The sequence below is a fragment of the Pteropus vampyrus genome, unplaced genomic scaffold (assembly GCF_000151845.1).
Source record: "Pteropus vampyrus isolate Shadow unplaced genomic scaffold, Pvam_2.0 Scaffold367, whole genome shotgun sequence".
Taxonomy (NCBI): Eukaryota; Metazoa; Chordata; class Mammalia; order Chiroptera; family Pteropodidae; genus Pteropus; species Pteropus vampyrus.
In genome coordinates this window covers 809640-828993 of record NW_011889148.1, presented here as the reverse complement: position 1 = coordinate 828993, position 19354 = coordinate 809640, and the positions used below count along the sequence as shown (strand labels likewise).

Here is a 19354-nt window from a genome sequence, read left to right as displayed (position 1 = left end):
TAAGTCAGGACTGCCTGTGCTTTTTCTATTTCATTGTGCTAAAAGATTGTAAATTGTGGATATTATATTTTATCTATAAACATTTCAATATTCATTTCTAAAAAGGACATTCTCCTATATAATCACAATACAATTATAATGTTTAACAAAATGAACAAGTATTCTTTAATATTATGTGATATCTAGCCCATATTAAGATTTTACAGTCATCCTCTAAATGTGTTTTACAGTCATTTTATTCCATGCAGGATCAAATTAAGATATATATGTATATCTATATATTGCCTTTGGTTGTTACATCGCAATTCTTTTTTAATCCAGAACAGGTTCCCTCTTCCCCTTCTTCTCATTTTTTCATGATATCGAATTTGGAAAAGGCTTAGCTGTCCTGTGGAATAAATATTCCAACTCTGTATTCATCAGATTGCTTTTTCATGGACTCAACTTGTTCATCTGTTCTCCATATTTCTTGTAAACTAGAAGTTAGATCTAAGGGCTTGCCGTGTTTTAGGTTAAACATTTTTGGCAAGAATACTTCATAAACGCCGCCGTGTGTTTTACATTGCATCTTATCTGGTTGGTTGTCCCTCTATAAGTGAGCTAAGGGTGGTTGTGCAGGGCGGCTGTGGCGCTAATGACAGCTCTGTTAGTCTGCTTCAGAATTATGCTTTCTCCCTCGTGATTTCCATTGCAATTCGAAGCTGACACCCAATTTCCCATCAACCTTCCACCTATTAGTTTTAGCATTGATTAATGATCCTTGCCCGTCTCAGTTTTTCATTAGAACTTGCAAAAGAGTGATTTTTTTAAAAATGTATCATTTCTTCTACATTTTGATGGCATTCTTCTGTGAAGAAATGCTCTTCTTCATCCACTTGGGCTATTTGATTACCCCGAAATACATTTCCTAATGTAAAGACAGGATTCCTTCTTAATTCTTTCCCTCTAGCTAGGAGTTGGTACAGTAGCCCCTTTCAGTGGTGACAAATGAATTTTGATTTTGGTTTTATTTCTCTTTTAGATTAATTTTTAATTAAATAATGTTTTAATCAAATTCAGTCATTCTCTGTGCGCTCAAATTTTCACAACTTCTTCAAGCTGCTTTTTATGTGGTTTTGATATGATTACATTTATCTTTCATTTCTGGCCCAAAAGATAACTTACCTCCTATATATATTATATACTATGAGGTACAAAATATACATCATAGTGTAATATGTATTTAAAATTCTATTAGTATACACAACATGCTTTTATTTAGTTCATTTATCTAAAATTCATTTTTCTTAATTCTGGAGGTATTTCTGTTTATGTGTATTTCTTAAATTTCCTGTTCTAATTTGTAGCAAACATTCTCTTTTTCCATTCAGCAGATTAAAAATACCACACAGAATAGTACTCAATACAATGAAAATAGTTTTTGTATGAAATATGAGAAGAGGTAGCGGACAATATTCTCCCAGCAATGTAAAGTTTTATTCTACTTGAATTTAAAGATTCCTCACTATAATAATCTGAATCTTCAAAAGTTGACTATTATGATATTTACATGTAAGTCAAGATGGTGAACATGAATTTATATTGGACATGATATATCTGGTTAAGAGATTTTCCCGTAACGAAGAGCTTGAACCCAAACCCAGTAAAGACGGATGGCAGTTCATTGAGAATTAAGGTTCTGCCCAGTGGCATGACAGAATTTCAAAGGACAACGGAATTTAGAACACCGTAAGAGGGATTGACATGGTGTCAAGCTTTATCTGTATCATGGACCAGGGATCTCTGTGAATGACATTGAGGTTTAAGAGCCAGAAGGCGCAAAGAATAGACTTGATCCTGAGATCTCTAAATATTTCATTTTAGAGGTGGCACATTTTGGGTGATGTACCTGACACAGTGTATGATCTAGCAAATGTTTGTTGAATGAACGAGTGACAAGGTCCAGGGAATGGCTAAGAGAATGATGGCTGCAGTCTATTTGGGGATCACTTAAGATGAAGTGGCAAGGAAATGAGAGTTAAATATAAATCAGATTTGATGATCTGGAAATAACTATGCCAAATTAAATTAACTTTGTAATGTGATATATTAGTTGGTTTGCCTGGATGATCTTAATATTAAATTACGAAGACACTGCCAGAGGAGTGTGAACTCCGTGATCTGAGATGCAGATAACACTGCTGTCACTTTTACTCAATAACTTAAAATTGATTTGCGGGGCCAGATTATTCAGAATATGTACTAGTGTAATTGTCTTTCTTATTTCTTTAAGAATGTCTTACCTGTCCAAAAGGCAGCTTCACGAACTCTATGCATTTTTCTACGTTATAATCGTAAACAAGAACAGAGATATGAGGTCATTCAAAAATTAATTGAACGTAAGTTATCATTGTTTCTTATTCTTTTAAAAAAGAGAGTAAACAAAGTGGTTGGACATCATTAGATCTGACTTACATTTTGCCATGAATAATTAGGCTAATGTTAGTAAATACCTAGAAGGTGTTTGTATTTGAGTTTTACAGGTTAAATATTTTTTGATTCATTTTAGAAATCTTTATGACAGGATCAGATCCATGATGAATGAAAGTAATAATTACTCGGGTCCTTGTTTTGTGTGTGAATTTCTATACTTGAGAAATTAAAATATGTATATTTATGTTGAAAGCCTAGTTTCTACCCTGATGAAATAGAAATTGGAACTAAAATAGAAGCAGAGTATTCATGAATCTAAGTATTCATTTTATGTTTCTATTTTAAATATTAACAAAATAAAGGTCTTTTTTTTCCTTTAGAATACAGTTCCTAGTACACATAAATGTGAATCTGGTGAGCCTAGGTGGTTTATGATGTCTTTAAAAAATTAAGTCGATTAACAAATGCAAATTTATTTTAATTTGCTAAGGATCAAAATTAAGACAAAACTTTAAAAATGTTAGTTCTAGAAATAGTGGTCCAGTGAATTTGTTAATTATTGTATACTTGTTTTGACCATAATGTCTTAAAGCTTTTATCGAACTGTTATCCAGCAGAGGCACATAATGGGATTTTCTGGTTATTGGAGTTTATCTTTTTAAGTACGGATTTCCACTTTTTAAAAAATTGGAGTACAGAAAATTTTATTTAAGAAAAATATGCTCGGTATACTTTAATCTTTCTTTTTTTAGTCTAATTTAATTTCCATTTTTTAGTGATAAGACCTCACATTTAGAATGCTTTATTTTGAAAGAAGATTCTATTTAGTTTTGAATATTAAGAATTTTGCTTTTGAACATTTGTATAATAAAGCAGAAAATTATCCTTTAAATATTGACCTGAATCATTTCAATAATACTGTGTTTACATCTGACTTTATCCATTTCAAAAGGTTTTTAAAGAAATAAGAAGAAAACAGTTCATTTGATTGTTAAAAGATTTTGATAACAGGCCTGCATTTGAATTCTAGCTCTGTGACTATCACTTCTCTGGTTTTCAGGATTATCTTTTAGTAGGGATAAGGATATGCTTATCAGATAATATGTGTAAAGTACTTAGCATATAGTGGATGATTAAAAAATAATAGAAATAGTCAATATTTAATAAATGCTAATAGAACTGAATGCAGTGTTTAATCATTTTATCTGGTTTTTATTTTTTGAAATGTTGTTAATTTGGGGGTCTACAAAGCTGGGGTAGGTAATTTGATTTTTTTTTCTCTTTTGTATTTGCTAAACAAATTGTGAGTACAAAGAAACGACATGGATTTTGTGTGTGTGTCTGATTTCATTACTCATGTAGGAAAAATTAAACTAATGATAATTGTTTTTTGTTTGTTTCTAGAACTAGGCCAAGGAAAAAGTTACTGGAATAGACTTCGATTTTTGGATACCTGTGAATTTATTATAGAGATCTTTTCCAAATCATTTTTCTGTAAATATTTCTTTCTACCTGCTATTGAACTGACACATGATCCAGTAGCAAATGTGAGGTATGGTATTAATCCAAGAACATATTTTAAAAAATGACATTTTTTAATGTACCTGCCATAATGAATATATGCAAAATCTTTTTCTTAGTCAATTAAAAAATCAAGTAAAGAATTTATATTTGCTTTGAGTTCCTAGTAGTTTTAACTGATGATCCTCAGTTGGACTAAGAATCTCGTCTTTTCCCACTGTCTTGGGTCTTTTGTTTACTAAATTGAGAAAGCAGTAAGTCAAAGCCTGACAGGCCTCTTTGGCTACTTGGATAACACACACTGGCATCAAGAAAAGGTTGAGTGGATATTCTTAATGTATCTATTTTTTAAGACTAAAGGAAAAATAGTTCAGAGTTAGCCAGGAGAAGATCTGTTAATTTTTATGGCCCCATTTATTCAAAGAAGTAGGACTGCTTTGAAGTCTTTGTCTTGCCTTTCCCAATATTCAGCTGTTTCACATTTTTGAAATCCAGATGTTAATTGGAGTTGATTAATTAACCGTTAGATTAAATAGAACAGGCCTGAAAATGGCTTGCTTAGAAATTGAAAAAAAAAGAATAAATATATTTTGCCTTTTTTCTCTCAAAATAAGCATATTATTGTTCTTTTTAATTGTGGTAAAATGTGCATAACATAAAATTTACCATTTTGCCGCGTATAGTTGAGTGGCAGTAAGTACACACATACTATTTCTTGAGAGTTATTTATCCATTGCATAATGAGTTGAAAAGAATTTTAAACCCTCAGCCATGAGATTTCTGTGTTCTGTGCTCAGTGTCCCGTGTCTCTGTTCCAAACTTGAGGACCTCAGATCTGTAAGAGGGAGAGACACACTCAAAGTCAGGTGGCCGAGATTTCCCTGCACAGAACTTGAGAGCTCCCTGCTGAGTTTTCACGTGCGAGCCACACTCCTGCTGTGTGACATAGGCGCATCTTTTGTACACAACTGACATGAATTGTAGGCAACATTATAATACTTATTAACGGGAAGAAATGTCAAAGCTTAGACCGATATTGTTGCCGTTGAGAGAAAATGTACCAAGAAGAATTGTCAAAAGGCGTTGGGAAATTCAACCTAAGAATTTGTGAGCATTGTTTAAGGGGAACAAATCTGGAAGTTTGTTTTCGTTTTGCATTTTTAGCGTGAGAAAGTATAGAAAGCGTAATTGCATTGGCTTCAGTATTTCGAGTACCTTCTCTGTGCTATATAAATGAGAGGTGAGGTTTCCTTGACTTGAGATTTAAAGTAAATTTAGAGAATTTGTTGATAATTCTTTAGAATTTAGCTCTCACTAAATAACTAATGAATCAGATCATATCGTTAACATTTTGCAAATTGAAGTTGTGACTCTAGAAAAGCAACTTCTAAGTGATGATTTATCATTTATGAAACAGTTGAGAAAAATCATTTGAAAGAAAATGAAATCCAGTCTACTTTGGTCGATGTAACTAATAACATATTGACTCTACGAGAAAGCAACCTGTCATTTAAAAAACCAAATGAAGATTAATTGAATATCACTCTGTGAATTTTGGTGACTTAGGGGGTAAGAGATCATTATATAACAGTTTGTCTTGGTTCCCACTTCCTGCCTGGGCAGCTGCCAGCCAGAGAAATGGGTCCAGCAACACCATATACTAATCAGCCTTGGGTACAAAAGCCTTTGTGCAATGCTGTGGAGATGTGCAGATAGAAGGAAGCCCTCCCAGGTGAGGGTGGTAGGATCACGCGGGTTGGGAGAGTGTTTCTGGGGCCACACTGCCAGAGCCGATTTCCTGCTCTACACTAGCTGTGTGTCTTTGGGCAAGTTACAAAGCCTCCCTGTGCATCCATTTCCTGAGCCCCTCATTTGTATGTTGTGAGGAGCAAATACCAGAGATAACATACAAAGAGAGTTTAGTTTACCAGAAAGGTGTGGTCTCTAACCTCAAAATCCTTAGAATCTCATGGGCCCAGGAGTCTCATGGGGATAAATCATTACTATAGTTTGTGTAGCTTCTGCTGAATGCTTTCCAGACCTGCCTTGGGTTGTAGAGAATGAAGTGTGTGTAGACTGTTTTTGTTTTTCTTAAGTGAATGTTTAAAATTTAAATTCACTGAGTCTGGAGAATGTCAAAGCTGGAAAAGACTATTGGTATTCAAAGGAGTCTTCCCTCTGAGCTGCGGGAAATGAAAAAAAAAAAATCCCTTTGGGGGAACTGAGACCACTTAATTAGAGAACGCGTCGCCAGGCTTAGCAGTATCGGTGGTGAGGTCTAAATGAGTTTGAGACCATTATAGCTATTTACAGAGCTGAAAATTCTAGGAGAGGAGCTTTTCTCTTTTGGGCTGAATAAAAAGCAAATTTTGTTGTGTAAGAAGAATTCTTAACTGAAGCCTCTTAACCGAGAAAGCCTCTACACATAGGACTTAGCTGTCACAAGGTTTGGCATAGAAGTAAAAATAATATCTGGAGAGCACTCGGATGAATAAATGAATATAGCAGCCATAACAGAGACAGCTGCCTAGCATCCCTCTCTAAAACCAGCCCTGGCAAGCAGTGGAGTGTGAGCTCAGCACAGAGATCATTTCTCTGAACTGCCCCCACCTGGGAAGATTTTCTGGCTGTCCTCTGTCTCTTGGCATTCTTCAGGCTGCTTGTCGCTTCCTTATCAGCCTAGTTAAGAGATAAAAGACTCTGTCCTTTTATCTCTTTGTCTCAAACTGTACCTCTGGCTTACAAATCATCTGTATGCTGGGGATTCCTGACTCTACATCCACCCTGGACAGAAGGCTCACTGCGCCAGCTGCCCATTTAGCATTTCGTTGACCACCTAGTGGACACCCCAGGCTAATCCGTCCAAAAGGAGACCCCACCTTCCTCATCTGCACTTACTCCTGTGGTCCTCACCAACTCAGTGAATAACCAGCTCATCTTCCCACGTGCTCAGGTCCTTTCTGTCCTTCCACCCCCAGTCCCTCAGTACATCCTGTTGCCTGCGAAATATATTCAGAATCCAACCACTTCTCGCCACCTCCACTGCCGCCACTCTGGTTCAAGCCACCATCACTTCATGCCTGAATTGTTGAGTCCCCTCTATCGTTTCCCTTCTATGTCCTTGACCACCTGTGGTCTAATCTCAACACAGTAACCAGATGATTCTTGCAGAACATTAAGTCAAATCATCGCACTCCTTTGCTCAAACCCCCCGTGGCTTCTCGTTGCACTTAAAATAAAAGCCATTTTTCAAACAGTGGCCTACAAGACCCTAGACGAGCTGGCCTCCTTCTGTCACTCTGAGATCTGCTTAATCTCACTTTTGCTCCATTGTATCCACTGTAGCCAGTTTACTAGTTTGAACCAATTTGCTAATTTGGGGCAACACCTAAGCAAGCTCCCCCTATAAGACATTTGTCCAGATATTCACATGGCTTATTCCCTTTTTATTTTTTTTTACCATCTTTGCTTAAGCAAAGGTCGTCTTTTCAATGAAACCTTCCCTGAAACCCTCTCTGACCACCTGCTTTTAAATTCTAACTCCCCCCCTCTGGTACTGCCTTGTCTTCTTGCCCTGCTTTATTTTTCTCTACAGCACGTACCACTATCTGACAGACATTTCTCTTAGTCTGAGCAGAGCATTTTGATGGTTTTATTCACTGTTGCATCTCAGCACCCAGGATAATGAATGTTTGACTCCTAATAGACACTCCATAAACATTTGTTGCATAATAAATAAACTCCCAGGCTATCTAAAGCTTCTATTTTCTTTTAGCTTCATGTTACCATTATTCTTTAATTATTAAATTTAAATGAGAAATTTATTTCAAAGTAAATACTATTCAATTTATTATAGAATGAAGCTTTGCTACTTGTTACCCAAAGTAAAATCTACTCTGAAGATCCCTGCAGACAAGCACCTGCTTCAGCAGTTAGAGATGTGCGTGAGAAAACTCCTGTGTCAGGAAAAGGATAAAGATGTGCTGGCTATGGTGAAGAGAGTAAGTACCACTCTCAGCATTGACATTTCTCGCATTAAGATAGTCTTGATCATATCTTCACTATTTTAGCGCGATTAGATGGCAGTACGTTAAGATATTTAGATCCTTGCTAGAGTAGGAAGGATTAGTAACCGATTTGGTCAACATGTGCTACAGTTGGATGTGAAAGTTGGCACTTAGACGTTCTTCTTTTATTAGTAGTCAGACAAGCCCCATGAGAGAGAGCTGGGCCCATTTTAGGAGCTCAGTAAATACTGTTCAACTAATAATAAGTACTTCATTAGTCAGACTTTATTTATAAGCGATTATAATCCGGGAAAACTTTGTTGGTAAAATCAGGAAAGTCACATTTGATAGACATTGAGCCATGGAAGGGCCCTCCAAGTTAGTTCAGTGTCTGTCTGACTTTACAGAAGTTCTAGATCTAGAGGTATTAAGTGTCTGCTCAAGATCATATCACTAAGTGGTGGAAACAGTACTAGAATGTAGGTCTCCTCCCGGGAGTGCATCCTTTTTTTCAATAATGTTATATTGTGTCTTATGGTTTTTGTTTTGTTTTAGTATGTGATATGTCAGTATATGGGTTGTTTGGGAATATTGGAAAACTAACTAAAACAGTAAAAATTTTCGTTCGTGAAGTCAAACCTTAAAATAGTTTAGTCTTCAAAAACTCTTTTTTGCTGAATGTATGTTTTTATAAGATTAAGTTAAAGTGGTTGCTTTTATGAATCTGTGAACTTCAGGATACATAGTTTTGAGCATTTATTTGTAATGAGAGAAAGCAATTTATTAATGTCTTAAATATGTGACATTGATATGAGGGGGAAATATTCTTTGTTTTTTTTTTTTTCTAGAAATCATTGCCAGATGTCACATGAGGAACTTTTAAAAAAAACGATTTGATGACTTAGTATTAATTAGTATAATTTCATTTTACTGATATATGAATTCCTCTTCATCACCTGAAATAACCATAAATACCCAGAGTCTGGACATGCGTCTAAAACACGCACGCACGCACGCACGCACGCACGCTCTCTCTCTCTCTCTCTCTCTCTCTCTCTCTCTCTCTTTTCTACCAGGTATCTCTGACCTTGCCATTTAATTACAGAAGCTTAGGCAATGCAGTTAACTTGTTAAAATAATAAGCACGAGAGGGCTTATTACTTTTCTGATGGAATTTATTAGCTAACCCCATAAATAGGCACAGATATAATTAAACTAATGGGTTACTAACCTATAATAGGTTATTCCGGAGCACAGTTCTTTTTTATTTTTTATTTTTTTAGGCGAGGCAACCCTTGGTTGACCTCACAGATTGCAAGGACATTCAGCTTACAATCCTTTAGTTTTTATTTTTTATGCCTATAGCACCTGGTCTTCCTAGGTGGTCTCCCTTCCAAGTACTAACCAGGCCCGACCCTGCTTAGTTTCCGAGATCAGACAGGATTGGGCTTGTTCAAGGTGGTGTGGCCGTAGACTAACAGCTCTTATTTTAAGTACAAAGTCAATCTCTTCCATGAAAATTCTGTAGTATGACATAGCCAACCCCATGCGTGGTATGGGAACCTTTGAAGAAGTTACTCAAAGCGTCAGGTTAAAAATGGAATAATGTTCTCCAGTCAGTTTTGTAAGATGGGAAGTAACTTTATTTAAAAGGGATATTTCATGGCATAAATTTTTAAATTTCCATAAATTTCAACGTCAGATAATATGTTGGCAGTGGCTAGCTGTGGCGTGTGAATATGTAGAGGCGCTTTATTTTGGCCAGTTCAGTTACTCCTGCAGAGAAGTACTGTCCTCTGTTGGGGACAGAACCCTGGGGTAGGTGGACCATTGTCTGATCAAAATAATTTGTTTCAGACTAGTGTATTCTGAAAGACAAATACTTAATTGAGAGAATGCTTTCAGAATTAAGTCTCTTCTATTGGTTCGAGTGTCATATGATCAAAGTTTTTGTGGAAAGGAAAGGAATTAAGAATTTGAAACCAAATGATAGATTCCTTCATATATATTCAGCTAAAAGATTTTTTAAAAATTCAAAAGTTATTTCTATTTTTGAAAATTCAGAAGAGTACCACTGGGAGTTATTAGAAATTAGTTAAGTTACATATATTGAGTATTTAAAATATTCGTCTAGACTTGATTTTCTTAAGGATAAAAAATTTTAACGTTTATATGGATCCTGGCATTAATATACACAGGTCGATTAAAAATACAGTGTAAAATTGGTAGAAACTTTAAAAGTTTCTAATTTAGTCCTCAGCATAGTGCAAAAGTCTCCTATTTGAACTTCCCTATTAAAAAAGGAGTGTTTTTGAGAAATGACTGGTTGCTTTAATTGAGTTACTGTTGAATAATTTTAAAAACTTTCTTTATAGACTGTGTTAGAGTTGGACAGAATGGAAATGTCTATGGATGCTGTGAGTACATTCTCTTTATGTTGCAAGGAATATTTAAATGTTGGCAAATACTTACCATCAGTGTTTCACAATTTCATTTTAAACTTTAAACTTAGTTTCAGAAAAAGTTTTATGAAAAAGATTTGTTGGATCAAGAGAAAGAAAGAGAAGAACTACTTCTTTTGGAAATGGTATGTTTTCACATGCACACACACATTCTTTTCTAACTAATATTAACTGTGCTTTGTCATTAAAACTAATAATTTCTTTCAATTTCACACTTCTTTCTTCCTCAATGACTAGAGTCTTGATCTTTTCAATTTCACACTTCTTTCTTCCTCAATGACTAGAGTCTTGAACTATAAGGAAAACTATATTTGAGAAGCTTTTAAAAAAAAACGTTTATTGAAGTATTATTGATATATAATTAACCGCACGTTTTAGTTGTAGGACTTGATGAATTTTGACATATGAACATATCTGTGACACCATCACCACAGTCAAAATGCTAAACATTTCCTCATGTCCCTTATGATTCATATCTTCTTCTCTCATCCCCAGAAACTACTAATCTAATTTCTGTCACTATAAATTAGTTTGCAACTAGAATTTATATAAATTTAATCATACATTATGTAATCTTTTTTTGGTCATACTTCTGTCCATCATAATTTATTCTGATAACATTTAGAATCAGTTTGTCCACTTTTATAAAAAGCCGACGAGAATTTTTGTGAGGATTGTGTTAATTAGGATTGATCTATAGATCAATTTGGAGAATTGCCATCTTAACATTGTGAGGCTTCTAATCCATGAACACTGTCTACTACTCTAGTTATTTAGACTTCCTGACTTTTTTCTCAGTAATTTTGGTAATGTTAAGCTCAGAGTTCAAGGAAGTCTTTTGTTAGATTTATATCTAGGTATATTACATTTTGGGGGGCATCATTGTAAATGGTATTGTAATTTTTAATTTCACTTTCTAGTTCAGGATTGCTAGTGGTAGAAGCTATAGAGAATAAGAAGGCTCTAAAAGTTTTTCACACTGAATGATATAAGAGAAAAATCAGATAATAGAAAAAGACCCATAGATGAACCTGATACTGGAGTTAGCAGACAAGGACTTTAAGATAAGTGTGATTAATATGATCAAAATAATAGAGGAAAAGATAGAGAAAGTAGATAACATTACTGCCCAGCTCACTTAATGACATTTTATTTTCCAGTTTTACATGTTTTATTTTCAGTTTTAGAATTTTCATTTGGTTCTTTTTTTATGCAGTCAAATTCTACGTGGAATTTTTTTATCTTGTTTATTTTCTCCATCTTTTTTATTATTCTATATGTGCACTTGAAAAGAATCCGTGTTCTCCAGTTATTGAGTGTAGTGTTCTATACATGTAGCTTGTTCAGAACTTGATATGTTTATTGATTTTCTTGCCTTCTTATTCTATTGGGATAAGGGACTCCTGAATTTTGGTAATGTTTTGTATCCTGATCTGGGAGCTGGTGTGGCTATGTAGGTGTGTTCATTTTGGGAAAATTCATTGAGCTCTGCATTTATAATTTATGTACTTTCTCTATGTGTATTATATTTCAATAAAACATTTAAAAAATATCCCAAAGACCATTTCCTTTTCTCTCAGTTTTCTTAAAGAAAAACATTATTTTGTCGTTTACCAAACAGTAACAAATATTTTGCTAATGAGAATCTGTAAATACCTTCTAGAAAATAAAGGCTCATTATCACAATGATACTGAACTCCTTGTTTTAGCTTGACATATGTCCAAAGGCACAATTCTGTAGATGTGAAAAGAACATAATTCTTTAGACACTAATTTGGAAAAAAAAATGTGTACTTCTTTTAGGCATTTTCATGAATGATATTTTTATCTCTAAAGCTTAGAGTACTTTCTCATTAGAACACTTTTCTAAATCTATTTACACTTACCTTTAATGCTAAGATACTATTTTAATAATAGGAACAATTAGAGAAAGAGAAGCAACAAAATGATGGACGGCCCATGAGCGATAAAACCTTTGAAAAGAAACGTAAGTAGTTTTCCTGTCTTCACCACTAAGTCACACAATTAATGTTGCATCCTGGCATTCCGAAAGACCATGCTGAGTTGTTAATTTTATTTCGAAAATTGTTTTTCTTTTATTTTTAAAAGTCGATGACAGAAACTGTCTGCTTAATGCGGTGTACATGTTAAGAATCCATGAATAAATGGTGGTGGGGGTCAGTGCTGACATTCAGACCCTTCAAAGGAAAACTTCAAGTTCGATAACAGCACAAAGATTGTAAAATCACTGAGTAACTAAGATAGAAATGTGTAAATATGTAAAGTGAGAATATCTGGGAAACAGCGCTGCTTAGGTAGGGAGAGTGTTTCACATTTTCTGTGTTGTCTTGTGTGTTTATGGAGAGTAATAAGAACTCAGAGGAAATCACAGCACTTAAAGCAGAGTTTGTTTTAGGAAGAGACACGAAGACACCAACAACGCTGCCCAAGAGCATCCCCGTCCCTGTCCCCGGGCCCTCTTCCGGCACTCCATCGACAAGTAAGGAGTGACTCTTCACGTCTCCTTTTGTCCTTTTATACAAAATCGCTTATGGGGAAAGTCACTCTCTTATATGAGCTATATTATTCTAGAGCACCATTTTCCTCTTACCATTCATCGTTTTGGTACTTCCTAAAGGCCAGTGTGGGTAAGAGATACCCCAGTCAGCTCAAACTAAGGAAAGGGAGCCTAGACCCATCTGTGTTTTAGTGAAAATGGTGGGAGTTGGAGCGGACATGGGGTTGGGGCGTCTAAAGAGGAACTGAACAGTTGCATTTTTCTTCTGCTTATTACTATAGGCAAAGAAATCAAGAAATCCAAATTGATTCGAAGCCAGTCTTTTAATAATCAAGCCTTTCATGCAAAATATGGCAACTTAGACAAGTGTGCTAGGTATGATCTGTCAGCTGTTCATATTTTAATTTTTATTTTATAGTCACACATCTTTATGTGAATAATTACTTTATAAAAATTAGGTTTGATTTTGATTGTTTAATAGGTCAATCATTTTTAGGTTTTCTTCTGTAAAGATTTTATGTTAAAAAATAGTCTACCAATTTGCATAAGGATAGGTTTCCTGGTAATCTGTGCAGACTGCTGCCATGACACTACATAATAACATCATGGAATCCATATAGTGTTTTAAGAGAAAGATGGCACTATGCCACATGTGCCACTAGACTGCTAAATGGGTATAGTCATGCCCCATTTGCTAAATGGATGTGGACATCCGTTTTCTATTAATATTCTGTCTATAAAGAAGCCAATGGCATGTTTCTGTGGCAAAGTGATCATAACAAGAGTTCTCTTGACAGTAAGCGAAGGTCTAGCTTCCCCTTCGGCCCAGCAGACAAAATTATTAACAGTTACGATTAGGAGAGAATTAATGTGAATTAAATGAACATGATATTTTATATATGTTATACACATGTAGTATATAACAGCTGCTTATCAATAGACAAGCACAGTAATTTTAAGGAAACATAAAAGTCTTTAAAAGTATTTATTGCTCTATTAAGAAAAATAATATGGAACAAAAGTGTGTTTCTTATATTAAAGATAGCTTATTCAAGATTTTGAGCTCTATTTTAGGACATGATCAGTAGATCTATCTAGAGTTCCTAGTCAAAAGGGTGATCTCCTGATGGACAAAAGAAATTTGAACGAAAGATGAGTTATTTCCAAGAAAATATCATTCATTCAGAATTTCACTACCTGTCATGGCTGAGCATCAAAAGACTGTTATTCTAATGCAGCAAAAACTTAAGGAAATGCTTTTAAGTTATAGACAAAGTAATTGTTGTAAGGCATAGAATGTAAAAAAAAATGAGAAAAGGGGCAAGCATGTCTTATAAGAAGTAGAGGAAAGCATTAAAAAAAGGTTTAAAAAGACTAAGTACTGGATGACTGGGATTGAAACAAACACATTCTTATATTTTAAACTTAATAATGTTCTTTTCTAGTAAAAGTTCTACGGCAGCATATACATCTTCTGTCTCAGGGTTAGCAAAGACATCTATCATTTCACTAACTGGTAAGTAGAAATCTGAGCTCTTCAAAAATTGCTCAACTTAATAAAATATAATTTTCTTTAAATGACCAATTTTTTAATTTCTAGACCCCATTTTTTTTTCTAAATTTATATCTTTATCGAATTCTAGGAAATAACCCTTTTCCTAGCAATTGAGAAAATACTTGACTATGCCATTCTGTTTTCCCTGTGTCAAGACTCAGAGTGCAATACTTTTGGAAGAGAAAAAGGACAAAATGATAGCCTAGGTTTTGCCATAATCTGAGGACCTGCTGAGGCTCAATTTTTTTGCAGTGATTTTACGGAAGTTAAAAACAATAGAGTTTTAATGTGGATCATATGCAGCTAAACCTTTTACTTCATTATATATTCGAAAGTTTATACCAGGGGTCAGCAGACTTTTTCTGTAAAGGGCCAGATGGTAAATATTTTAGGTTTTGCAGGCCAGCTGGGTTTCTGGCCCAGTTACTCAACTCGGGGCATTGTAGAGTAAAAGCAGCTGTAGGCGATATGTGATGAATAGGTATGGCTGTGTTCCAATAAAACTTTACTAACAAAAACGTGCAGTGGGCAAGATTTGGCATACAGGCTGTAGTTTGCTGACTTCTGCTTTATATGACAACATAGAATTATGTTATGAATAAGAAAGAATATAGTGCTCAAAATTGCTAGTGGCTGTAAGTATATTTTTAACTTTTAGCTCTGGAAATATTGGTTGAAAATTATAATATAGATCGATGGCAACTTTTTAGTGTAAATAATAGCAAATCTACTCAAGGTCTGAGATTTTAAAAAGTTTAGTTATATCTCCTTTTTACATTACATTTAGATATGTTATGAGTATTTTCTCTTCTTATCTCTTCTTGTTTTCTTTTGATTCTCATGAAGAATATATACATTCATTGGCTATTCTGTAAACAGTATGTTTTCATTTGCCAGAAGAGAAAAACTTTCCAGTATCAAAGTATTGACATCCACATACAGTATGTAGAGTAGTTCTACAAGGTATGCTATGAGTATTGTAAAAATCTGAAAGGATTTAATAACAAAATTGTTGAACTAAAATTGTCAACATTTAAGTTAGGTCTATAAATAATAACTGTTGATTACTTTTATCTTAGCAAAGCAGTGAGTTCTTTAGGTGATAACTAAGGAAACATTTGGGTTTGAGGTTTTTATTTCCTATATAAGGTGCCTTTAAACATTATAAATGTGTATAGAAAGTCGGCTTGGAGCTAATGGTGCAGAAGATTATAGATTCCTGTAAGGCATTCTTCCAACCTGGGAGGGTCCCATCTGGCCTCTTGGAGATGACCTCACCCAGCTGTAAATGAGAATATTTATTCATGAACATGTAGTAATTCTTGCCAAGGAATTTCTTTGTCTAGATCATTAAGAATATTGATTCAGAACTGTTTTTTAAGAGTTTTAATTAATTTCTTCAGTTTTTACTTTGCTAGTTCTTAAGTCAGCTTGAGAATTAGGAGGCTATATGATCTACAAATCCTAAAACTTAACATCCAAAGTCCTAAATAAAAACGGCAACTTAGACAAGTGTGCTAGGTATGATCTGTCAGCCGTTCATATTTTAATTTTTATTTTATAGTCACACATCTTTATGTGAATAATTACTTTATAAAAATTAGGTTTGATTTTGATTGTTTAATAGGTCAATCATTTTTAGGTTTTCTTCTGTAAAGATTTTATGTTAAAAAATAGTCTACCAATTTGCATAAGGATAGGTTTCCTGGTAATCTGTGCAGACTGCTGCCATGACACTACATAATAACATCATGGAATCCATATAGTGTTTTAAGAGAAAGATGGCACTATGCCACATGTGCCACTAGACTGCTAAATGGGTATAGTCATGCCCCATTTGCTAAATGGATGTGGACATCCGTTTTCTATTAATATTCTGTCTATAAAGAAGCCACTGGCATGTTTCTGTGGCAAAGTGATCATAACAAGAGTTCTCTTGACAGTAAGCGAAGGTCTAGCTTCCCCTTCGGCCCAGCAGACAAAATTATTAACAGTTACGATTAGGAGAGAATTAATGTGAATTAAATGAACATGATATTTTATATATGTTATACACATGTAGTATATAACAGCTGCTTATCAATAGACAAGCACAGTAATTTTAAGGAAACATAAAAGTCTTTAAAAGTATTTATTGCTCTATTAAGAAAAATAATATGGAACAAAAGTGTGTTTCTTATATTAAAGATAGCTTATTCAAGATTTTGAGCTCTATTTTAGGACATGATCAGTAGATCTATCTAGAGTTCCTAGTCAAAAGGGTGATCTCCTGATGGACAAAAGAAATTTGAACGAAAGATGAGTTATTTCCAAGAAAATATCATTCATTCAGAATTTCACTACCTGTCATGGCTGAGCATCAAAAGACTGTTATTCTAATGCAGCAAAAACTTAAGGAAATGCTTTTAAGTTATAGACAAAGTAATTGTTGTAAGGCATAGAATGTAAAAAAAAATGAGAAAAGGGGCAAGCATGTCTTATAAGAAGTAGAGGAAAGCATTAAAAAAAGGTTTAAAAAGACTAAGTACTGGATGACTGGGATTGAAACAAACACATTCTTATATTTTAAACTTAATAATGTTCTTTTCTAGTAAAAGTTCTACGGCAGCATATACATCTTCTGTCTCAGGGTTAGCAAAGACATCTATCATTTCACTAACTGGTAAGTAGAAATCTGAGCTCTTCAAAAATTGCTCAACTTAATAAAATATAATTTTCTTTAAATGACCAATTTTTTAATTTCTAGACCCCATTTTTTTTTCTAAATTTATATCTTTATCGAATTCTAGGAAATAACCCTTTTCCTAGCAATTGAGAAAATACTTGACTATGCCATTCTGTTTTCCCTGTGTCAAGACTCAGAGTGCAATACTTTTGGAAGAGAAAAAGGACAAAATGATAGCCTAGGTTTTGCCATAATCTGAGGACCTGCTGAGGCTCAATTTTTTTGCAGTGATTTTACGGAAGTTAAAAACAATAGAGTTTTAATGTGGATCATATGCAGCTAAACCTTTTACTTCATTATATATTCGAAAGTTTATACCAGGGGTCAGCAGACTTTTTCTGTAAAGGGCCAGATGGTAAATATTTTAGGTTTTGCAGGCCAGCTGGGTTTCTGGCCCAGTTACTCAACTCGGGGCATTGTAGAGTAAAAGCAGCTGTAGGCGATATGTGATGAATAGGTATGGCTGTGTTCCAATAAAACTTTACTAACAAAAACGTGCAGTGGGCAAGATTTGGCATACAGGCTGTAGTTTGCTGACTTCTGCTTTATATGACAACATAGAATTATGTTATGAATAAGAAAGAATATAGTGCTCAAAATTGCTAGTGGCTGTAAGTATATTTTTAACTTTTAGCTCTGGAAATATTGGTTGAAAATTATAATATAGATCGATGGCAACTTTTTAGTGTAAATAATAGCAAATCTACTCAAGGTCTGAGATTTTAAAAAGTTTAGTTATATCTCCTTTTTACATTACATTTAGATATGTTATGAGTATTTTCTCTTCTTATCTCTTCTTGTTTTCTTTTGATTCTCATGAAGAATATATACATTCATTGGCTATTCTGTAAACAGTATGTTTTCATTTGCCAGAAGAGAAAAACTTTCCAGTATCAAAGTATTGACATCCACATACAGTATGTAGAGTAGTTCTACAAGGTATGCTATGAGTATTGTAAAAATCTGAAAGGATTTAATAACAAAATTGTTGAACTAAAATTGTCAACATTTAAGTTAGGTCTATAAATAATAAAACTGTTGATTACTTTTATCTTAGCAAAGCAGTGAGTTCTTTAGGTGATAACTAAGGAAACATTTGGGTTTGAGGTTTTTATTTCCTATATAAGGTGCCTTTAAACATTATAAATGTGTATAGAAAGTCGGCTTGGAGCTAATGGTGCAGAAGATTATAGATTCCTGTAAGGCATTCTTCCAACCTGGGAGGGTCCCATCTGGCCTCTTGGAGATGACCTCACCCAGCTGTAAATGAGAATATTTATTCATGAACATGTAGTAATTCTTGCCAAGGAATTTCTTTGTCTAAATCATTAAGAATATTGATTCAGAACTGTTTTTTAAGAGTTTTAATTAATTTCTTCAGTTTTTACTTTGCTAGTTCTTAAGTCAGCTTGAGAATTAGGAGGCTATATGATCTACAAATCCTAAAACTTAACATCCAAAGTCCTAAATAAAAACATATTTATAAGGGTAAACTTTTCTTAAAATATTTGAAAAATATTCTATCTTAAGTATTCAATATTATTTTGGGGAGAGAGACTATAAATTGAATGAAATATCTCCTAGTTTTCTTGGTGTGAAAAATGTGGTTATTACTTATTATTTATTACTTAATGAAATACAGACTGAGGAAAAAGTCACAATCAATTACATATCTGATATATAAAGAGAAAATGGAAGCAAAATGTCTGTCTCAAAATGTTTTAGGCGTTCCACATAGAGAAGAGATTTTTGTCTACTTGTGAGACTTAAGACAGGCTTGAGGATAGTTGTGTCATGTGAGATGAACCTTCAGACATGCTAGAATTTTGACAGGGGAAGAGGGTATGGAGTAACATCCATACAGAGTACCTGTCATAAAGAACACTTGAGTGTTGGGATCTTCGGGAGCCACAGCAGACCACGTTGGAGGATGGAGTGGGTGTGAGAACAAAAGTGTTAAATAAAGCCGAGAAGAAAGATCAAAGTCATTGCTCAGAAGGGCGAATTGAATCCTTTTTACTTAACAGAACCCATCATTAATCGTCTGGTGACTTTTGCCTGTCATCCATTATAACACTGCAAGGCCGTGTGGGTACTACAGACTGGGGGAAATAATAGGAAGAGCATGCTAGTAAGGAAACAGACTGCAATGGA

The 19354-nt window shown here is 34.3% G+C and overlaps 1 protein-coding gene and 1 pseudogene across 1 annotated transcript in view; one reads left to right on the top strand and one right to left on the bottom strand.

The window, feature by feature from the left end:
- The window catches only part of PPP4R4 (protein phosphatase 4 regulatory subunit 4), a 95473-nt gene that overhangs the window by 66744 nt on the left and 9375 nt on the right, over positions 1-19354 (top strand). The window contains 8 exon segments of the mRNA XM_011379607.2: positions 3817-3964; positions 7790-7934; positions 10316-10357; positions 10453-10527; positions 12320-12389; positions 12819-12902; positions 13202-13295; positions 14366-14436. Of these exon segments, the coding sequence (XP_011377909.1) occupies positions 3817-3964; positions 7790-7934; positions 10316-10357; positions 10453-10527; positions 12320-12389; positions 12819-12902; positions 13202-13295; positions 14366-14436 (729 nt within the window).
- On the bottom strand, positions 9297-9415 carry LOC111731371 (annotated as a pseudogene).